Source organism: Chrysemys picta, chromosome 4, assembly GCF_011386835.1.
Source record: "Chrysemys picta bellii isolate R12L10 chromosome 4, ASM1138683v2, whole genome shotgun sequence".
NCBI classification, from domain to species: Eukaryota; Metazoa; Chordata; order Testudines; family Emydidae; genus Chrysemys; species Chrysemys picta.
The window spans coordinates 100,773,337-100,792,118 of NC_088794.1; the positions used below are offsets into that span (position 1 = coordinate 100,773,337).

General features: G+C 39.2%; 1 protein-coding gene across 19 annotated transcripts in view; it reads right to left on the reverse strand.

Annotated features, from left to right (window-relative positions):
• Positions 1-18,782, reverse strand: part of CDIN1 (CDAN1 interacting nuclease 1) — a 186,264-nt gene that overhangs the window by 73,462 nt on the left and 94,020 nt on the right. For 11 of the 19 annotated variants that reach the window (XR_010600660.1, XR_010600661.1, XM_005299967.5 and 8 more), the window contains 2 exons: positions 18,074-18,139; positions 11,116-11,221 (listed from right to left, as the gene is read on the reverse strand). Coding sequence is in view for 11 of the 19 variants with exons in the window: in XM_005299967.5 (XP_005300024.1) it covers positions 11,116-11,221; positions 18,074-18,139 (172 nt within the window). In the remaining 8 variants the exon portion in view is untranslated. Of the gene's footprint in view, positions 1-3,933; positions 8,621-11,115; positions 11,222-17,532; positions 17,617-18,073; positions 18,140-18,782 lie in introns of those variants that run through there. The other 8 variants (XR_010600664.1, XR_010600666.1, XR_010600667.1 and 5 more) reach the window with 5 other exon arrangements.

Consider the following 18,782-nt stretch of genomic DNA (forward strand, 5'->3'; position numbering starts at 1 on the left):
TATCTATAGATGAGTGATAAATGAGGCATTTTGTGTCATTACAGTCCCATAAATCACTTTCTTTAACTGCTGACGGCTTTTATCAGATCTAACCTTTTCAAGCTTCTATTAGAGTGCTAACATTTTCAACTTTGACACATATGAAATTTACAAATTCTGCAGCTGATTAACTCTGGACAGAAGCTCACTGCCATCATTGCCTTCTTCAAGTTGGGTTAGAGCTTCAGTGTCTCAAAAACTCTCACTCACTATAGGACAAAAATCTCAATTAATGTGCAGGGCTGTATTTCAAGGGTACAAAACAGTTTTCCTTCTGAAGCAAATAAATGAAAGCATGCTTTCTGCTGCACTCAGCAATGTTCAGCAAAATTAGGAAACAGACTGTTTGCAATTTAAAAATCATATGCATAAGAGGTAAAATCCATATAAAGATACACAACACTTAGTAATTGGAAGTCAGAAGAATAATTTTCTTTTACTTATCCTGGTTTTAAATTCTAATTAGAAATTTTAAATTAAATTGATGAACTCTGTTAGCTATTTGAAAAGCCAGAACATAAAGAAATCAAACAAGACTACAATCCTAACCTCTAGGGATATAAGCTAATTTTCATCATGGACCCAGTTATTATGGGAATGCACAGCCTTTTTCATGGGAACTTTCACTAAACTTCTTCTGAACTAAAATAAAAGGGAATTAAATGCCTTAAATCGTCCGGCTCAAAATATGTATTTTCATAATTTATAATTACAAATTTGTAGTACTTTATATAATTCAGATATTACACACACACACACACACACACACACACACACAGAGTGAATCCTTCAAAGAAATACATTTACAAGATTTAATTGATACAGACGTTGAAACAAAGCTCAAGTTTAAAGAGATACTGTCTTTAATAATAATAGTCAGACTGAAGAAATCTTGATGTTGGTTGTGTGACCACTGGAAGCCTGGTACTTCAGATGGTATTAGTTTTGATAAGAACTAACTAGACATCAGATCTAAACAATGAAACCTGAAGAGACAGGCTCAGACCACGCAAATAGGAATATCTGCAGAGACCCTCCCGCGGCAGATTGCCTCTTGTTGACAAACGAGAAATCTTAGAAAAACAGTGGGCGAAGGACAACTTTTCTTCAGCATCATAGCTAACACAGCCTTGTAACGTCAGTGTCTAAGGCCTATCCATGACAAATTAAAAAACTTTATTTCACTAATAATGTCACACATCACAGAAGCTATGCAGTTACTTTTTGACAATTCAGATGTAAATCCTGGAATGCATATGAATATTCATGACAAAGTCATATTTATCATTTAAAACAAAAAGGACATGACTTCTTGGTGTTCATATCAAAGACCAGTGATGGATGAGGCCATGTTAATCAAAGACAAACCAAAAAGAACACAGATATTTGCTACTCTTGATTAAAAAAAAGAAAAGACTAGTCCAAAAGAACTATTGCCAATCTAAAAACGTTTATGTGTATACACGTGTGGGTATGTATGTGTGTGAGTGTATATATATATATATATATATATATATATATACACACACACACACACGTTTAGAAATTTCTATGTTCATAAATAAGCAATAATTAAAATAACTATTATTTTACATAAAGTCAAAAGAAACCAGAGGTAGTCAAGAAAACAAGAGAAGCTTTGAATAATTCAAATATTTTTATTATGGATAAACAATTTTAGTCTCTTATGTAGTTACATAAGTGCCACTCATAATAATGTAAATAATTCTAACTTATTATAACTTGTTTTTATTGACATATTTCTGGGTTTTAGCGACACTTGCGTAGTGTGTGCGCTAAAGTTTACATTTCTTTATGGTTACATAGTGTAAATATAAATGTGTACTTGAGCACAAATACAACTTCTGAAAATGGTATGATGATGGTCAGAGAAGGGGACTGGGAGTCAGAATTCAGGGCTCAGTTCCCAGCTCTTGCAAAGTCTGGTGACACTCAGCAAGTCATTTAAACTTCTGTGCGCCATTTTACTCATATATAAAATGTATTAACCTATATCCCCATCCCCTCACTCTCTCTCAGAGATATAGACCCTGATTCAGCAAGGTACTTAAGTACATATCTAACTAACTATGTGAGTAACCGCACTGAAATCAATGAGAGGACTGTTATGTACTACATATGTTTGTACAGTGTCTAGCCCAATAGGATCCCACCTGGGTAGCATACAGATTCTATCACAATATAAATGTTAAACGATGATGTTAATACCCAAGCGCTTAAAGTTAGGAACATGCTTAAATATCTTGCTGAATCATGGACATAGTTTCCTGCCTTCAGTGGCCAGCATCTCAGGGACTTGCCTGAGAACAGGAAGTATTTAGATATGATAGCTACAGGTTCAATAGAAAAACCTAAGGTAGAGAGTTAGAGAACTAATCAGGTATCTCCTATTGCATGGAAACATATATCCACTGTATCTTACCCGTGTGGTGTTCTGAGAAACTTAGATGAAAAGTCACTCAGAATTGGAGTGACAAAAGGAAAAAAGTCACTGCACTGCAGGTTTTATGCATAATCAAATCTGTTCACACAGGCTATGCAGTACTGTAATCACAGCTTTGTTTATGAGATTTACAATAAACACAATACTTAAATTCTGATCTGGTATGATTGATATGATCTCTGCCAGCAACCTAATACACCCAATTAGATATCAGGTCCCTAATATTCAGTACAGTAAAGCAATCATGAAGGATTTATTAAAAGAAGGTCCATTTTATAAACTATTGAAAATTAAGGTCTAAACTGCTCATCTGAGTGTCCTTCAACATAAACCACATTGCTGCTATTTGAATAAAAGTAACACAACAGAAGGGATTTTCTTTGCTGTGATGAGAGTATTAACATTTTTGCTATTATTAAAATTATGATCTTCAGCTGACCCATTAAAGACCAATTTCCACATCATAACACGTTTCAATGATCTAATTCTATTTTCCCTAACTTTTAAAGGGTTTAAAAAAAAAATCTTGTCTTGGCACCTTAAAAGGAATTACTTGTTATAGATATGTTGAGGTGCTTAATGCAAAAATCTCAACTGCCTTCTCCAACCTAAAATAGATAATTGTAGCTCTGTGAAGGCAGTTTCTTGTGTTTAAGAAACAAGAAGTCCCCACACTGCATATTACCTCCCAGGGTACACCATAATGCAGGCATCTTCTATACATACATCTCAGTTTCCTCATCTTTAACCTGGAAGAACCACTCTCAAAAAGACTGAAAGGTAATTTGAAGTCCATACTGACACTATATTTATCTGCTCCTAAGCAAAGATCTCCAAGGCACAGGGAATTTGTGTAACATTAAATGAGACTGCTATCCTTTAGCCAGGCACAGACCAACAAACAAACTTCATTTTACATCTCAAGCTATACTTAAATTTTTCAAATCCACTCAGCCTCTCATTTTCACTTGCTTTACTTCCTGTGAGAGAGTTCTGTCTGTAATTGGCTTTTGACTTTATTTACTTTTTTTCTTATATTAATACAAGTAATTTTATACTCCAGATATAGTCATTGAATATTAATACATAAAGATGTGTTTATAAGAAAATTCTTCCACCTTTTGGCCCTTTTTTGAAAAATTTATTGAAAGCCTAATATATTTAATATTCAGTAGCATGTGAGAATAATTTTTATGCAACTCTGATAGTTAGAAAGATAGATAACTCAATTATTAGATCATCTATCAAAATATTCAGATGTATAAGAGGCTACTAAAAAGATTGATGACTGAGAAAGTCCACTGATTCTCTAGCCATCATATTCACACATTTGGCTAGACAACATTTTTCGCTGCCTTCACAAGCAAGCTTCATTACCCATCACTCCACTGAAAAGAGTTTATTATGAGGCTGCCATCTTGGCAAGACTATTATTTAGATGATAAATGTTGGGGAGAAAAGTGTGTCTTGATTTTTTTTTTTTTGGGTAAGATGAGCTTTTTGACAGATAAAACAAACAGCATCTACATTTCTAATTAACTTAAATTTGGCAGATACAAATACAGGTCAGTAAAGCTATGATATACTACTAGATTATTTTCTGTCTGAATTTTGTCCTTAATTTGTAAAATGTAAATTAACTAATTAGAGGAAAAGCAGCATTATTTGTGACAAAATGCTTCTGTTAGTTCTGTGCTTTTTGACATTTATCATCAACTGTACTTCCTTATTCTAAATTTTAGTAGATGGATAATTATACTTATATTAATATATTAAGTTTTTCATCTTTGAAACTAAAATGAAAAAGTTTCAGTTTTTGAGAAAATACACCACATTATACAATATGCAAGTACACTGCATATTCTAAGCTTTGTTTTATTTAAAGTGTTCTGTTGTTTATGTATATGTGTGTAGTAGTATACACAATTTTTCAGAAGATTATCGTATCTTTCTTGCACACAGAGGGAGGCCAACAATAAACACAATTATGTTTTGTATATTTATACTACAAGTTAATGCTCCTTCCACATTCTCAATACCCTGCCCAATTGTCACTTCAAATGGATTAGAAGAGCAATTACAGAATTACATGGGGGAGGGGGAGGGAGTAAATTTAGTTATTCTTGAGTTTCAGCAAGCAACCTGGCCTTGTTAAATTAAAATATATGATGTAATAGTTTACAGAAGTTTTTTAAAGATATTCCTAGGTAGATAAAGACTCAACAATAAGAAATACATTGAAAATGTCAGATGTAAATGTCAATTAAAAATTACATGGAGTTCTGAAAGGTAAGGTCTGTGAGGACTGACATTCTTTGACATAGTGGAGTGTCTGTGACCAGGCCTTTGGCAAACATAGCAGGATCTATGCTGTCAGCTCATATCGTACATAAACTTAGATGCTTGTCTAATCTGAATGAGAAATACCAGGGAAATTGGAGCTGAAGCCTTGCGGTAATGTATGTGGAAGCTGAAAGAGCTCTATCTGGACTATGTGATAGTCTCCAGTGACATAACAATATCTGAAAGAGTGGAGAAAAATATAAAGAAAAATAATTCAAACAAAGATATATAGTGCCCTGTATACTACTGTAAAAGCTGAGAATGCAATAATCCAGCAGTCAAAGGAGGATAGGTTCTAATCCATTTATAATGAAAATCCTAATTTGAGATATAGCTATAAAACATTTTATATGGAAAAATACATTGTAATTCATGTTTAATTGACATTTATCATTCACATTTAAATTTTAATCTAAATGTTATGTGGATTTGTTCCCTCTTTGCTTTTGGCAATGCACAAGTGACTTTTGATACACAGTGAAACAATCTAAAATGATCCTGGAAATTAATACAACTGTAGTAGTTGTCAACACAAGATGTAGATATTTCTCAGTGAAACCACATGTCCAACACTCTAAATCATCTTGTTAAGGATAAGACTATTGCCCAAACACTGAAACAAATTATTTTGGGCTACTTGTTTTGAACAAATTCTTTGCACAAACTACATGATTAGTCAGACTATGTGTTGATATTTTTGTAAATCTCATTAAACAATATGGCCACAACAAGGATTTATGTATAACGTTGTTGAAAATAAGGTACATGTGGGATCTTCCCTTTTATAAAATGCACATGTATGTTTGTGTGCACATATTGATTATTTTGTATGATCAAAAGGACAGATACTGATATTCTTGATTTCTTTACAAAGCTGGTGCACTGGTTAACAGACAATTTTAAACAACTGGCTCTCCTTTTAGTTTAGAAATGCTTTTTTTGTGTCTACTAATAAGACTATCTTCACTTCTTGCTATTAAAATTAACAGACAGACTTTATGAAAACTAAATTAATTACTCTTATAAAAAGAATGTTTGAGTCGTAAATTGTTGAATGTACAATATTTTCTGTTTAGACAAGGATAATTTGGTTGAATAATAAAAAGTGATCATAAATTCTAAGACCATTCATGTCGATTTTCTAAAACTAGTTTACTAATTCTGACAGAGGAGCCCAAAAAAAACAAAACAAAAAATCCAACAACAAACCAAAAAAAAAAAATAAAAAAAAATTCTAGCATGTGTGAAATTCTACAAGCGTCAGATAGCTAAACTGACCCTAAGTCTCCCAGTGTTGCAGTAAGGTCAAAACCTTTCAGCATTGTACCAGTGTGTCAAAATATGTCAACAAACCATCATACTGCAGGAAGAAGAATGACCTTTCAGTTCTTTATGTTTGGGCTGCCAATGAAGCTTTGGATACTGGGTATGCATGAACAGTTTTCCTAGCTACTTGACAAATGCAACTCCCAAGGTTTCCTCTAAATCTGGTTGTCAAACCACTAGGTTTCAACTCACTGGTACAACCTTCTAAGCCCACATACTATTGGAGACTAGTGATGCTCTTATAAAAATGCATGATTTCAACATACTCGCAAAATGATTTTCCTTTACTTCAACCAAACTGATAAAATTATTACTTAAACATTCTTTGGATGAACAGATGTCAAGCTCTTTCAAACAACTTAGTAGAAAAAAGGATTATCATTCTGATGTTCCAATTTCCAGTTTTTTCTTGTGTGATAAATCCTGATAGTCAATTTCTAATCCATGAAACAAAAAACAAATACTAAATGGTATGTGATCTGAACTGAACCCTATAAATTTCTACCTTTCTTATCAGTCAAACACACTTTTTGGTTCCATCGGTGGGACATTGCACTCCATATGCTTTATGGAAATATGCTTATGAATATGACAACTGGAATATGCTTTACGCTAAATACCCCTTGTACGGTGTCATTAGAAAGCTTGTAATCTACTAAGTGTGTTCATCCTATTTGTTTGCATGTATTATATCTATATCTGGAGTTAGGAGAATAAGATATAAACTTGTATCACTGATGTAAACATATTAAGTGGAGGCTATTAAGGGTGCTCCAGAAACAATCAGTGTTAAATGACCTTAGTTACTTGAAAGCCTTCTTGTGTATCTGTGGGCCAGCCCATGGGGAATGGAGACTAGGGGACTTACAGCGACATGTGGCCATGTCACCTGATAATGAAATGAAATGATAATGAAATCCATCTTAAATCCATTTAGAAGGAGGGGTTGGGTTCCAGAGAGACAAAAGATTCCTGCCTTGTGCCAAAGCTATAAAAGGGGGTGGAACAGGACAAAAGGGGCTGCCAGTAATGAGAAAAACCCTGCTTACCACCTGAGATGTCTGCTGAAACTAACAAGCACTGTACCAGGGGAAAAAATTGGGCCCAGACTAGGAAGGAGTCTAGTTTGTGAAAGAAGCTTATCTGAGGGTGAGATATTACCTGTAATCAGTTTCTTAATGTATAGGCTTAGACTTGCATGTTTTTGCTTTATTTTGCTTGGTGACTTACTTTGTTCTGTCTGTTATTACTTGAAACCACTTAAATCCTACTTTTAAACTTAATAAAATCACTTCTGTTTATTAATAAACCCAGAGAAAGTGATTAATACCTGGGAGAGCAAACAGCTGTGCATCTCTCTATCAGTGTAAAAGAGGGCAGACAATTTATGAATTTACCCTATATAAGCTTTATACAGAGTAAAACAGATTTACTTGGGGTTCAGGCTCCCAGAAAGGCTGAACACTGGGAAAGTCCCTGTTAACTGAGAAGCCCCTGGGCTGAGTGAATCTCAGTTTCAGTGAACTGCAGAGAGGCATGGCCCAACCTCTTGATCTGTGCTGGAGCTGACTGGAGTGTCTAACTCAGCAAGATAGGAGTGGAGGGGTGCCTGTTCTGGCAGGAGGGTTGTTCTCAGTGATATCCCACCTCATCAAGTGACAGTCTCGAGGTGAGTCTCTGTGACCTAACAAGCCACAAGGGCTTCAAAGATTATTTTCATTTTACCATTATGATTATAGATGTAAACAGGTGATTTAATATCAGGCTTAACGTATTAATTAGAAATGAATGTCAATTTACATTTAAAAAGTGTAGATATTACTTTAAAAATACTTACAGGAAATTTGTTCTTATTTATTCATGTTCTCTTTTTACATATAAGCACAGGACTAGAGATTACATTTAGATTACAATTAAAGGGGAAAAAGAATTCATTGGAGGGAAGACTTGCTATTCATATTCAAACAGAGAAGAAGAAATGCTTCTCTCTCATTATGTGGAATTATCATTATTCTAATATCAGTGTCAAAGACGACATTTTGCTAGTGTCTTCTTCATATATAGTAAAGTTACTTCAGCTAATAACAGTGTCAAGTTTTCTCCTGGGACTCTCCAGAGATTGTATTACAGAGTCTAGAGATGCAGTATCCAGGCTTGCAAACGATGGAAAAAGTAAATTGTTATATTTGACTTTATATGTACTTGCATTAAGTCATCCACAGTACACTTACTAATTATTATTTAATCTGTCTCTTGTTGATATCTATGTACTTGTTAGTGTACTGCAGTAGTGTCTACTAATGTGGCTATAACTGATTGTTACAGTCCTTACATAAAGTAACAATGGAGTCTGTCCAGTTTCTTTAATCAAGGTGGCTTTACATTCTTACTTCACAGAATAATCAACCCTAGACTGGGTAATGGGACTTCTAGATTTCTTCAGATGAACTGAAAGTATAGCACAATGAAATATATTTACAGTAATTTTCAGTATTAGCATAATTTCAAGCTGAAACAAAGCAGTATTATTGTTAAAAAAGTCCAATCATCCTAATTTTGGCAACACAACCTTAAATGTACTTCACTTCCAACACAGTAAGAAATGTTGTTCTCACTATTTTTACTATGTCAAAATGAACAGGTACCTAGTTAATATATACAAAACAAAACTAAAATACTATCTGTTGGTTGACTGGTCTAAGTAAAAGGGTGCTTCTGCAGGTGACATCAGACTCAAAGGGTAGAAATTATTCTGAAGAGTTTTGCTACACCCCAAAACTAAATAGGCCAGATGCCATGTACAGCACAAAAATAAATAATCATAGCAACTTCCTTTCTGCAATGGTATGTTTTATTGCAAAAGGCAAATTTAACTCATTGTAGCTGCTAATGATGAGGACTGTTGTGAGGATAAAAGTGAAGGAAAACCAAGTACAGTAGCTCCTCACTTAAAGTCGTCCCGCTTAACGTTGTTTCGTTGTTACGTTGCTGATCAATTAGGGAGCATACTCATTTAAAGTTGTGCAATGCTTCATGTTGTTTGGCTGCCTGCTTTCTCTACAGCTGGCAGCGTCCCTACGGCCCCCTCCCCTACCCAGTGCCTCCCGCCCACTGGCAGACTCTGCGGATCAGCACCTTCCCCCTCCTCTCCCGCCTCCTGCCCGCGGCAATCAGCTGGCTTGCGGCGTTTTGGAGGCAGGAGGAAGGGGGGAGGAGCGAGGACTCAGCGTGCAGGCTCCCCCTCCGTCCCCTGCCTCCTGAACGCGGCAAACCAGCTGGTTGCCCCAGGCAGGAGGGAGAGGGGAGGGGGGAGGAGCGAGGACTTGGCGCGCAGGCTCCCCCTCCCTCCTGCTGGCGGCAATCAGCTGGCTTCCGGAGTTCGGGAGGCAGGGGAGGGAGGGGGGGCCTGCACACCGAGTCCTCGCTTCTCCCCGTTCCCTCCTGTCCCCTGAACGTTGCAAGCCAGATGATTGCCGCAGGCAGGGGTGGGGGAGGAGAGAGGACGTGGCGCACCTCCCCCTTCCCTCTCCTGCCTCCTGCCACGGCAATCAGCTGGCTTGCAGTGTTAAGGAGGCAGGGCAGGGAGAGGTAAGCCTGCGTGCCGAGTTCTTGCTCCTCCCCCCTCCCTCCTGCCTCCAAAACACCGCAAGCCAGCTGATTGCCGCCGGCAGGAGGCAGGGGAGGGAGTGGAGGTGTGCCGAGTCCTTGCTCCTCCTGCCTCCCTCCTGATCAAGGCAATCAGCTGGCTTCGGCGTTTTGGAAGCAGGAGGGGGGGTAAGGAGCGAGGACTCGGTGCGCAGGCTCCCCCTCCCTCCCGAACGTGGCAAGCCAGCTGATTGCCCCAGCAGAAGAGAGAGGGGGGAGGAGCGAGGACTTGGCGCGCCTCCCCCCTCCCATCCCTATGTGGCAATCAGCTGGCTTGCGGCGTTTAGAAGGGAGGGGAGGGAGGGGGGAGGAGCCAGGACGCAGCAAGTGAAGTAAAGAGGGAAGGAGGTGGGGGGGAGAAGAGGCGGGTAAGGGTGGGGACTTGGGGGAAGAAGTGGAGTGGGCGGGCTGAAGGTTGAACCGCCCCCCCCTCTGGTGCTTGCAGAGTAGGGGAAGCTGCCCTGGACCCTAACCCCCCCCATTTACATTAATTCTTATGGGGAAATTGGATTCGCTTAACATCGTTTCACTTAAAGTTGCATTTTTCAAGAACATAACTACAACATTAAGTGAGGAGTTACTGTACCATACCAGTAAACTTAGGAGGAGTTACTGTACTACTTTTACTAAACGTTCTTTAGGAGAAAATATCTTTTTATCCTAACAACATGTTGTCCCCTCCATCTAAATATTTTGTGAAGCATAAAGTAATTGTTTTTCTCTAACATCCATGCAGCTATTTATTCCATCTTCTTTTCCTACTAAGAGTGTTATGCACTTCCTTAAGAATACAAAAGGGGAAAAGGGCCATAAACAGCAGTCATTGGACAATCTAATTCCTGATTTGGGAAGCGTGCTTGTAATACAATCTAGATGGAACTGGGTACACTGTAATCTGATGTCTTGGCTGTCTTACAACTATTGAAAGTCTTCACAAATAGTATCGATAACATTTCCCTCTTTATCTTGGAGAAATTTAATTGAGATGCTTCGTTCCTCTTGCAAAACAGTTAACTACAATGTCTACTACGGTAATTATATCTCTAAGACAGAAATAAATGATTTTAAATGACAATCATTATGAGAATTTGAAACAACAGATATTTATGCATTTTACCTTGATTCGGGAACTTTGATTCTAAACTGCAATATGTTAGATTCCCAGTATACATTTGACTCACATGGTTTAATGAAAAACACACAAATAAAAGCTACCACCATTTTTTCCAGCTACAGAAATTCTTATAAGCTTTTAACTTAGTACTCTTCATCTATGAAGAAAAATAATGGAAACCTACCTATTCCAGTAGCTCCAGAACTGGTCGTGCAGATAGGCCTGGTGACTACATTCATCACCAAATGAAGCTTTGCTTTCAATCCAGTGAATTATATGTCCTTCAACAGCTAGGGGGACAAAGCATTACTAATATAAAATGAATGCAAGCTCCGAAAATCTGACCATAACAAAGATTTGTAAAGTTCTACATTAGTCAAAGAAGCTACCATATGACTTATACTTGAGGCACAGTTGTATACTTGTAAACCATCTTTCAAACATTTGCAATGAATATTTTTTGAAACAAAAATCTAAGAACCAAACAGTAGTGTTTACCTACAATTCTCTGAATTTAACTTTAATTACCGTGTGCTCCAAAATTCCTTTGAATGCACGTAAGCCAGTACAAACAGTTGCTCAATGAAAAAGGAGCCAGAATACTGAGGACAGAAGTACAGCTATACCCATATCCCCCTTACTCTCCCTCTTAGGTGTCAGGAAAGGGGATGGAAACAACTGGCAAATGCAGAGGCACGTAGGTGAGCTACTGCAGCAGAAACTTTTCAGCACTGTATGTTGGGGTACAAGAGGGAGCAGACAAGCAACACAAACACCACGCAGTGTTGAAAATTATGAACCGTACATACATATATATTTCTCCCTTTTCTCTTTGGAGTCACCTTTGTGGGGATGTGTTCTGTGCTATCAATGTAGGAAGGATATGTCAAAGAAGTGACTTTTCCATTTTTCTCCGAAGACACTGCGGTTCATGGTGTTTTCCAGGAGCAAACTTCCAAACCATGCGCCAGTCACCATGAGAGGCCCATCTCCTGCACAAACAAGGTTTCACTCCTGAGGTTGACCAATTTTTCCAGTGGGAAGTTATGCCCATATAAGATGAGCCGGTCTCCTTCCAGGTAACTTGGGACAATGCCATGAAGAGCTTTGAAGAGCTTTCTTTTGTAGAGTTTTTTATAGCACCTATGACTGTAGTGTCTAGCTTACTAGTGCCTGAGGAACAAAACATTAAGTTTGACTTTGGGCGATGTGTTCTCAGAAGTTTGTGCTGCAAAGCCAGACAGGCTCTTGTATTCTACATCAATTGTAGCATTTTAAAAAGTTTGCCTTTTTATATCTAAATAGAGAATCACAGTTATCAAGTAAATATGCATTTCCATGGCCATCTCAAAGTCTGATAAGACGGGGAATTAGTTGTCTTCCTGCCAGCCATAGATGGGGAGTAAAAAAGGTGCTCTATACAGCTATTGGGATTCATAGAGGTAGTGAGGCGTACAGACAGACAGCAAATCCATGGACTGTTTTAACCAACCAAAGAGGTGATGTTACAGAGCTAGCAAGTTTTCCAAAGTACTTGCCTTTCCTAACCAACATCTCCTTTAGCCTTCCAATGTTTTAAGTGCAGCCAGTTGCTCTTCATCACAGCCAGGATGCTGGATAGCTGGGAGATGGTGATGTTTGTGTTTGATATGAAAGAGATTAATAGCTAGATATCATTTTTTTGCTAGATTTTTAGTCAGTGCTGTTTCACAATCTTCTTAATAGGTTTAACAAGACTGGTGAGATGACAGATCCATGAAACTGAACGGATAAGAGCTTTAGAAGTGAAGGAGCTGGTGTTCATTGCAACTTTATGAGTGTGGCCTGACAGCACGTAATTAAGCCATCTCAGCGTAATCCTGCCAAGTCTCTGTGGTGGGACAGCAGGCTATCATGGTTGAATGTATCAAATACTGTGGAGAGGTCCAGTTGTTTGAGTATGGATGTATGGCTTTTGTCCATGGTCATCTATTGGTGCCACCAGCACCATCTCTGTCCTTGAAAACTGAGTGGGAGGAGTCCAGAATATTGAAAATATCTAGGTGGAGTGGAAGATATCCCTTTGGATCTTTTCAAAATGCTCTCTCATAAAAGAGTGATTACATAGTGGAGAAGAATGTTGTGTTGAGTGATTATACCTTAAATACTGGTTACATAATTGCATGATTTAGGGCTTGTCTATACTTACCGCGCTGGTTCGGCGGCAGGCAATCGAACTTCTGGATTCGATTTATCGCGTCTTGTCTGGACGCGATAAATCGAACTCAGAAATGCTCCCCATCGACTCCGGTAATCCTGCTCGCCGCGAGGAGTACGCGGAGTCGACGGGGGAGCCTGCCTGCCGGGTGTGGACCGCGGTAAGTTCGAAGTAAGGTACGTCGACTTCAGCTATGTTATTCACGTAGCTGAAGTTGCGTACCTTACTTCGATTTGGGGGTTTAGTGTAGACCAAGCCTTAGAGTAAATGATGATAGATCTGTCTCATCAAAGCAGATGTTGATGATTTTGCTAGTAAGAGTCCTAGATGCTTGAAACACCAAGAAAGGCAAAAATCTGAGTCACAGATAATGGCTCAGTTCTCATATAGTGCTTCCATTTGTTCCTGATTTTTTCTGAAAAACACATTGACATATCATTGAAAAGGGAGGTGCTAGATTCTGAAAATGTGTGGAATAACTCTTCTTGGTTAAGGTGGTGACTCACGAAGGGTCACTCAGCAACTGCTATTATGGAAGACATAGTGGGGTTGCTGGTTTGGTCAACAGGCCTAGTGGTCTGGGCCTGCTGCCACAGTCTCTCTTTTCACCTAGTGTGTCTGGGATTCCTGGATGGGGTTCAACTGGGTCAGCTTCTTTGTCGGTGAACCCCTGGCTCTGCCAGTCCCAGGGCTAGGTGTAGGGGAATCTGAGATGGATAGGGGAACCAAGGTCCTCTGCTCTGCCCGGTCCAGGGCCCTGAAAGTATGACAGCATGGGCTGGCCTATGCTTGGTTCCCCTCTAGTTCACCTTCCCTTGGGTCACTTGCTACCCCATCCAATGTCTCAGTTTGGGGTATGGCTGCTGTCATGTTACAGTCCTTTGCTCCAAACTCCCAGAGTCTCAGGGCTGATGAATGCAACCCTCTGGTGCCCCTGAACAGGATTCTCCCTGCCTCTACGGTGATATCTTGAAGGAGGAGGAAGAAAGATTCACAGTTAGACCTCCTCAGTAAGAGCTCTTTTTCTGCCTCTCTTAGGGAAGTGCTACTGCTAGAAATGGCAGATTATGATGATCAACAGATCGCTCAGGCAGTGGTGCTATAAGGAGGGCTTTGGTATGTATGGCCACTAGAAGGCATTCATGAACAGAGGACTGTTCTCTCGGGATGGCCTTCACCTGAGTAGGGAGGGAAATAGACTTCTAGGATGGAGGCTGGCACAACGGATTAGACTGAAGAACTTGTGGATCTAAAGGCGGAGGAGGCCTGGAATTACTTCAGGTCAAAATTGCAGAAACTATCAGAAGCCTGAATCCCAAGAAAGGGGAAAATATTCATAGGCAGGAGTTATAGACCAAGCATCTCAGAGAGGTGATTAAGAAAAAGCAGAAAGCCTACAAGGAGTGGAAGATGGGAGGGATAAGCAAGGAAAGCTACCTTATTGAGGTCAGAACATGTAGGGATAAAGTGAGAAAGGCCAAAAGCCATGTAGAGTTGGACCTTGCAAAGGGCATTAAAACCAACAGTAAAAGGTTCTATAGCCATATAAAGAAGAAGAAAACAAAGAAAGAAGAAGTGGGACCGCTAAACACTGAGTATGGAGTGGAGGTTAAGGATAATCTAGGCATGGCCCAATATCTAAACAAATACGTTGCCTCAATCTTTAATGAAGCTAATGAGGAGCTTAGGGATAATGGCAGGATGACAAATGGGAATGAGGATATGGAGGTAGATATTACCACATCCGAGGTAGAAGCCAAACTCAAACAGCTTAATGGGACTAAATCGAGGGACCCAGATAATCTTCATCCAAGCATATTAAAGGAACTGGCACATGAAATTGCAAGCCCATTAGCAAGCATTTTTAATGAATCAGTAAACTCAGGGGAGAATTGCTGGAGAATTGCTAACGTAGCTCCTATTTGTAAGAAAGGGGAAAAAAGTGATCCCGGTAACTATAGGCCTGTTAGTTTGACATCTGTAGTATGCAAGGTCTTAGAAAATTTTTTGAAGGAGAAAGTAGTTAAGGATATTGAGATCAATGGAAATTGGGACAAAAGACAACATGGTTTTACAAAAGGTAGATCATGCCAAACCAACCTGATCTCCTTCTTTGAGAAGTTAACAGATTTTTTAGACAAAGGAAACGCAGTGGATCTAATTTACCTCAATTTCAGTAAGGCATGTGATACGGTTCCACATAGGGAATTATTAGTTAAATTGGAAAAGATGGGGATCAATATGAAAATTTAAAGGTGGATAAGGATATGGTTAAAGGGGAGACTACAAAGGGTCAGACTGAAAGGTGAACTGTCAGGCTGGAGGGAGGTTACTAGTGGAGTTCCTCAGGGACTGGTTTTGGGACCCATCTTATTTAATCTTTTTATTACTGACCTTGGCACAAAAAGTGGGAATGTGCTAATAAAGTTTGCGGATGACACAAAGCTAGAAGGTATTGCCAATACAGAGAAGGACCGGGATGTCATACAGGAAGATCTGGATGACTTTGTTAAACTGGAGTAATAGTAATAGGATGAAATTTAATAGTGAAAAGTGCAAGATCATGCATTTAGGAATTAACAACAAGAATTTTTGTTATAAGCTGGGTACACATCAGTTGGAAGTAACAGAGGAGAAGAAGGACCTTGGAGTATTGGTTGATCACAGGATGACTATGAGCCGCCAATGTGATATGGCCGTGAAAAAAGCTAATGCGGTCTTGTGATGTATCAGGCGAGGTATTTCTAATAGAGATTCAAGGAGGTGTTAGTACCGTTATCCTATTGGAAACCAGGAAGTGGGCAGGCACTGCTAAAGGACCTCCCCCCAGCCTAAGGGCCTGGAAACCAAATAATTCGGGGGGACAACTAATGAGATAACAGGGACGGGAGTGAGGTCAAAGGGTCAAACGAAGGGAATCTGACGGGGACACCGAGCAGAGAACCCCAGACAGCGCCCACTGCTCCTCGAAGGCGTCAAGGGAGCCAGTGGACGCCGCCCAGAGGAACTCTGCCTGGATGTGTGAGCAGATGGAGGATCGAAAATAGGTCCCATAGTCACAGGAGACCCATCGGCCAACCTCCTCTCCCTGGTTTTATAAATGGCCGTTTTAGCCAGGGCCAGGAGGAGGTTGACCACTTTGTGTCAGGGCGGGACACGAGGGTGAGGAAGTAAAGAGTGTGGAGCACGAGCGTGTATAGATGTTTCTTTGGCACGGTCTGGTGTTAGTACCGTTATACAAGGCACTGGTGAGACCTCATCTGGAATACTGTGTGCAGTTCTGGTCTCCTATGTTTAAGAAGGATGAATTCGAACAGGTACAGAGAAGGGCTACTAGGATGATCGGAGTAATGGAAAACCTGTCTGATAAAAGGAGACTCAAAGAGCTTGGCTTGTTTAGCCTAACCAAAAGAAGGCTGAGGGGAGATATGATTGCTCTCTATAAATATATCAGAGGGATTAATACCAGGGAGGGAGAGGAATTATTTAAGCTGAGTACCAATGTGGACACAAGCATAAATGGATATAAACTGGCCATCAGGAAGTTTAGCCTTGAAATTAGACAAAGGTTTCTAACCCTCAGAGGAGTGAAGTTCTGGTACAGCCTCCCAAGGGGAGCAGTGGGGGCAAAAGACATATCTGGCTTCAAGACTAAACTTGATAAATTCATGGAGAGGATGGTATGATGCGATAGCCTAATTTTGGCAATTAATTGATCTTTGACTATTAGCGGTAAATATGCCCAATGGCCTGTGATGGGATTTTAGATGAGGTGGGATCTGAGTTACTAGAGAGAATTCTTTCCTGGGTGTCTGGCTGGTGAGTCTTGCCCACATGCTCACGGTTTAGCTGATCACCATATTTGGGGTCGGGAAGGAATTTTCCTCCAGGTCAGACTGGCAGAGGCCCTGGAGGGTTTTCGCCTTTCTCTGCAGCATGGGGCACGGGTCACTTGCTGGAGGATTCTCTGCACCTTGAAGTCTTTAAACCATGATTTGAGGTTCAATAGCTCAGACATAGGTTAGGGGTTTATTATAGGAATGGGTGGTTGAGATTCTGTGGCTTGCGTTGTGCAGGAGGTCAGACTAGAGTAGACCATAATGGTCCTTAAAGTCTATGAGGTTTCTCTCCTTCCCCATGCCTCAGCGGCTGGAGCTCTTTTTATACTGCTCCTTTTCCCCAGGAGCATACTCAGCCATGCCTGAGGGGCATAGCTTTCCTGGCCCAGTACTGCTGCAGCCTTTTCTCTGCCTCAGTGAGGGGTTTGTAGAACCCCATCACAGAGAAGACAAAATTCTTACTTTTTCCATCTAACAGCTGTTAAGTCTGAGAATTCCTTGTGTCTGACGAGCTAGATGCTTATATTACCCTCATCACCGGTAGGATGGGAATGCTAGAACTTACCTACATCTACCAGTTTTTCTCCATTAACAAAATTTTCTTCCTTCCGGATTCTTCTCTTTCAGGCTATTAAGGACCCATGGAGATCTGTGGGGGCAATGAGGAGGGTGTGGATGCCAAAATGAGGCAAATAATTGGTTTAACTGATTTGCTGGATCTTCCATTCCATGGCCTTTTGGTGGGGGGGCATTACCCAAAAGATGTTTTGGCGTTTGACAGGGTCCATGAGTTTCTGGGGATAGACCATTATAAATGGTTCTGATCTCCGCCTCAGATGGTGGTCAGTTCAGGTTTGAGGTACAGGGACGTTACTTAAGCCCCCCACTTTCCAAAAAACACTTCTTACAGTTATTGAGTTACTACTGCAAATCCCTAAAAACAATATTTTATGATAATATTTTAATGTATAAAGTATAACATGCATAATAATATTTACAGTAATATTTTAAAATATAATCTAGTTTTTCCTGCCTTATCATTAAGTAATGTTAACATCTTAATATAAGCACAATAAATACTAATAGAAAAAACTTTAAGGACTTACCTACCGGCACTTCTAAAATAAAATCTGGTGTTTTGTCATAACCCTTTGCACGAAGCTGTTCTTCAGCTGCATAGAGAACAAATACTATTGTTTATAATACTATTCTATTAACGAGACAGCAGTATAATTAATTTTCTTTTAAATAAAAGTGCAAGAATTACTAATGCAGTCATACATATCTTTCATATGTATGCAATGCTGTGTCAGATTAAATGAACCTTCTTAGCAAACCTGAAGCATGGATATAAAAATGCTTCTTTGTCGTCTCTGCATTTTTATGTCTTCATTATAAACATCATTAATTCAAGCTGTCATACAGTACTTTGTAACCGAAAAAATGTTCAAAATAAAGAAATATATTTGCTTATTGAAAGAAGTATCTCACATTAGAATTAACCTGAACAGCTTTCTACTAATGCCACAAATGTACATATTCTATAGTTGCTTTATTTTATACTGATGTCTATCTAAAGTAATTATAAAACTTTATCTTCCAATTGGAAAGCTATAAAAGAAAAAAGAGAAGAGACAGAGTTTTATTTCTCTTGCATTATGTAGAATTTGCCAAATTTTACAATTCAGTAGTACATAAATTTAAAAGTACATTGCCTTCAAGATTTAAGTCTGTTTGTAATTCTTTATCCTTTGTAAATACCAAAGCTTCTTTTAAGCAATATCTGACAATTTCCAGAACCATGACAGGGAGCAA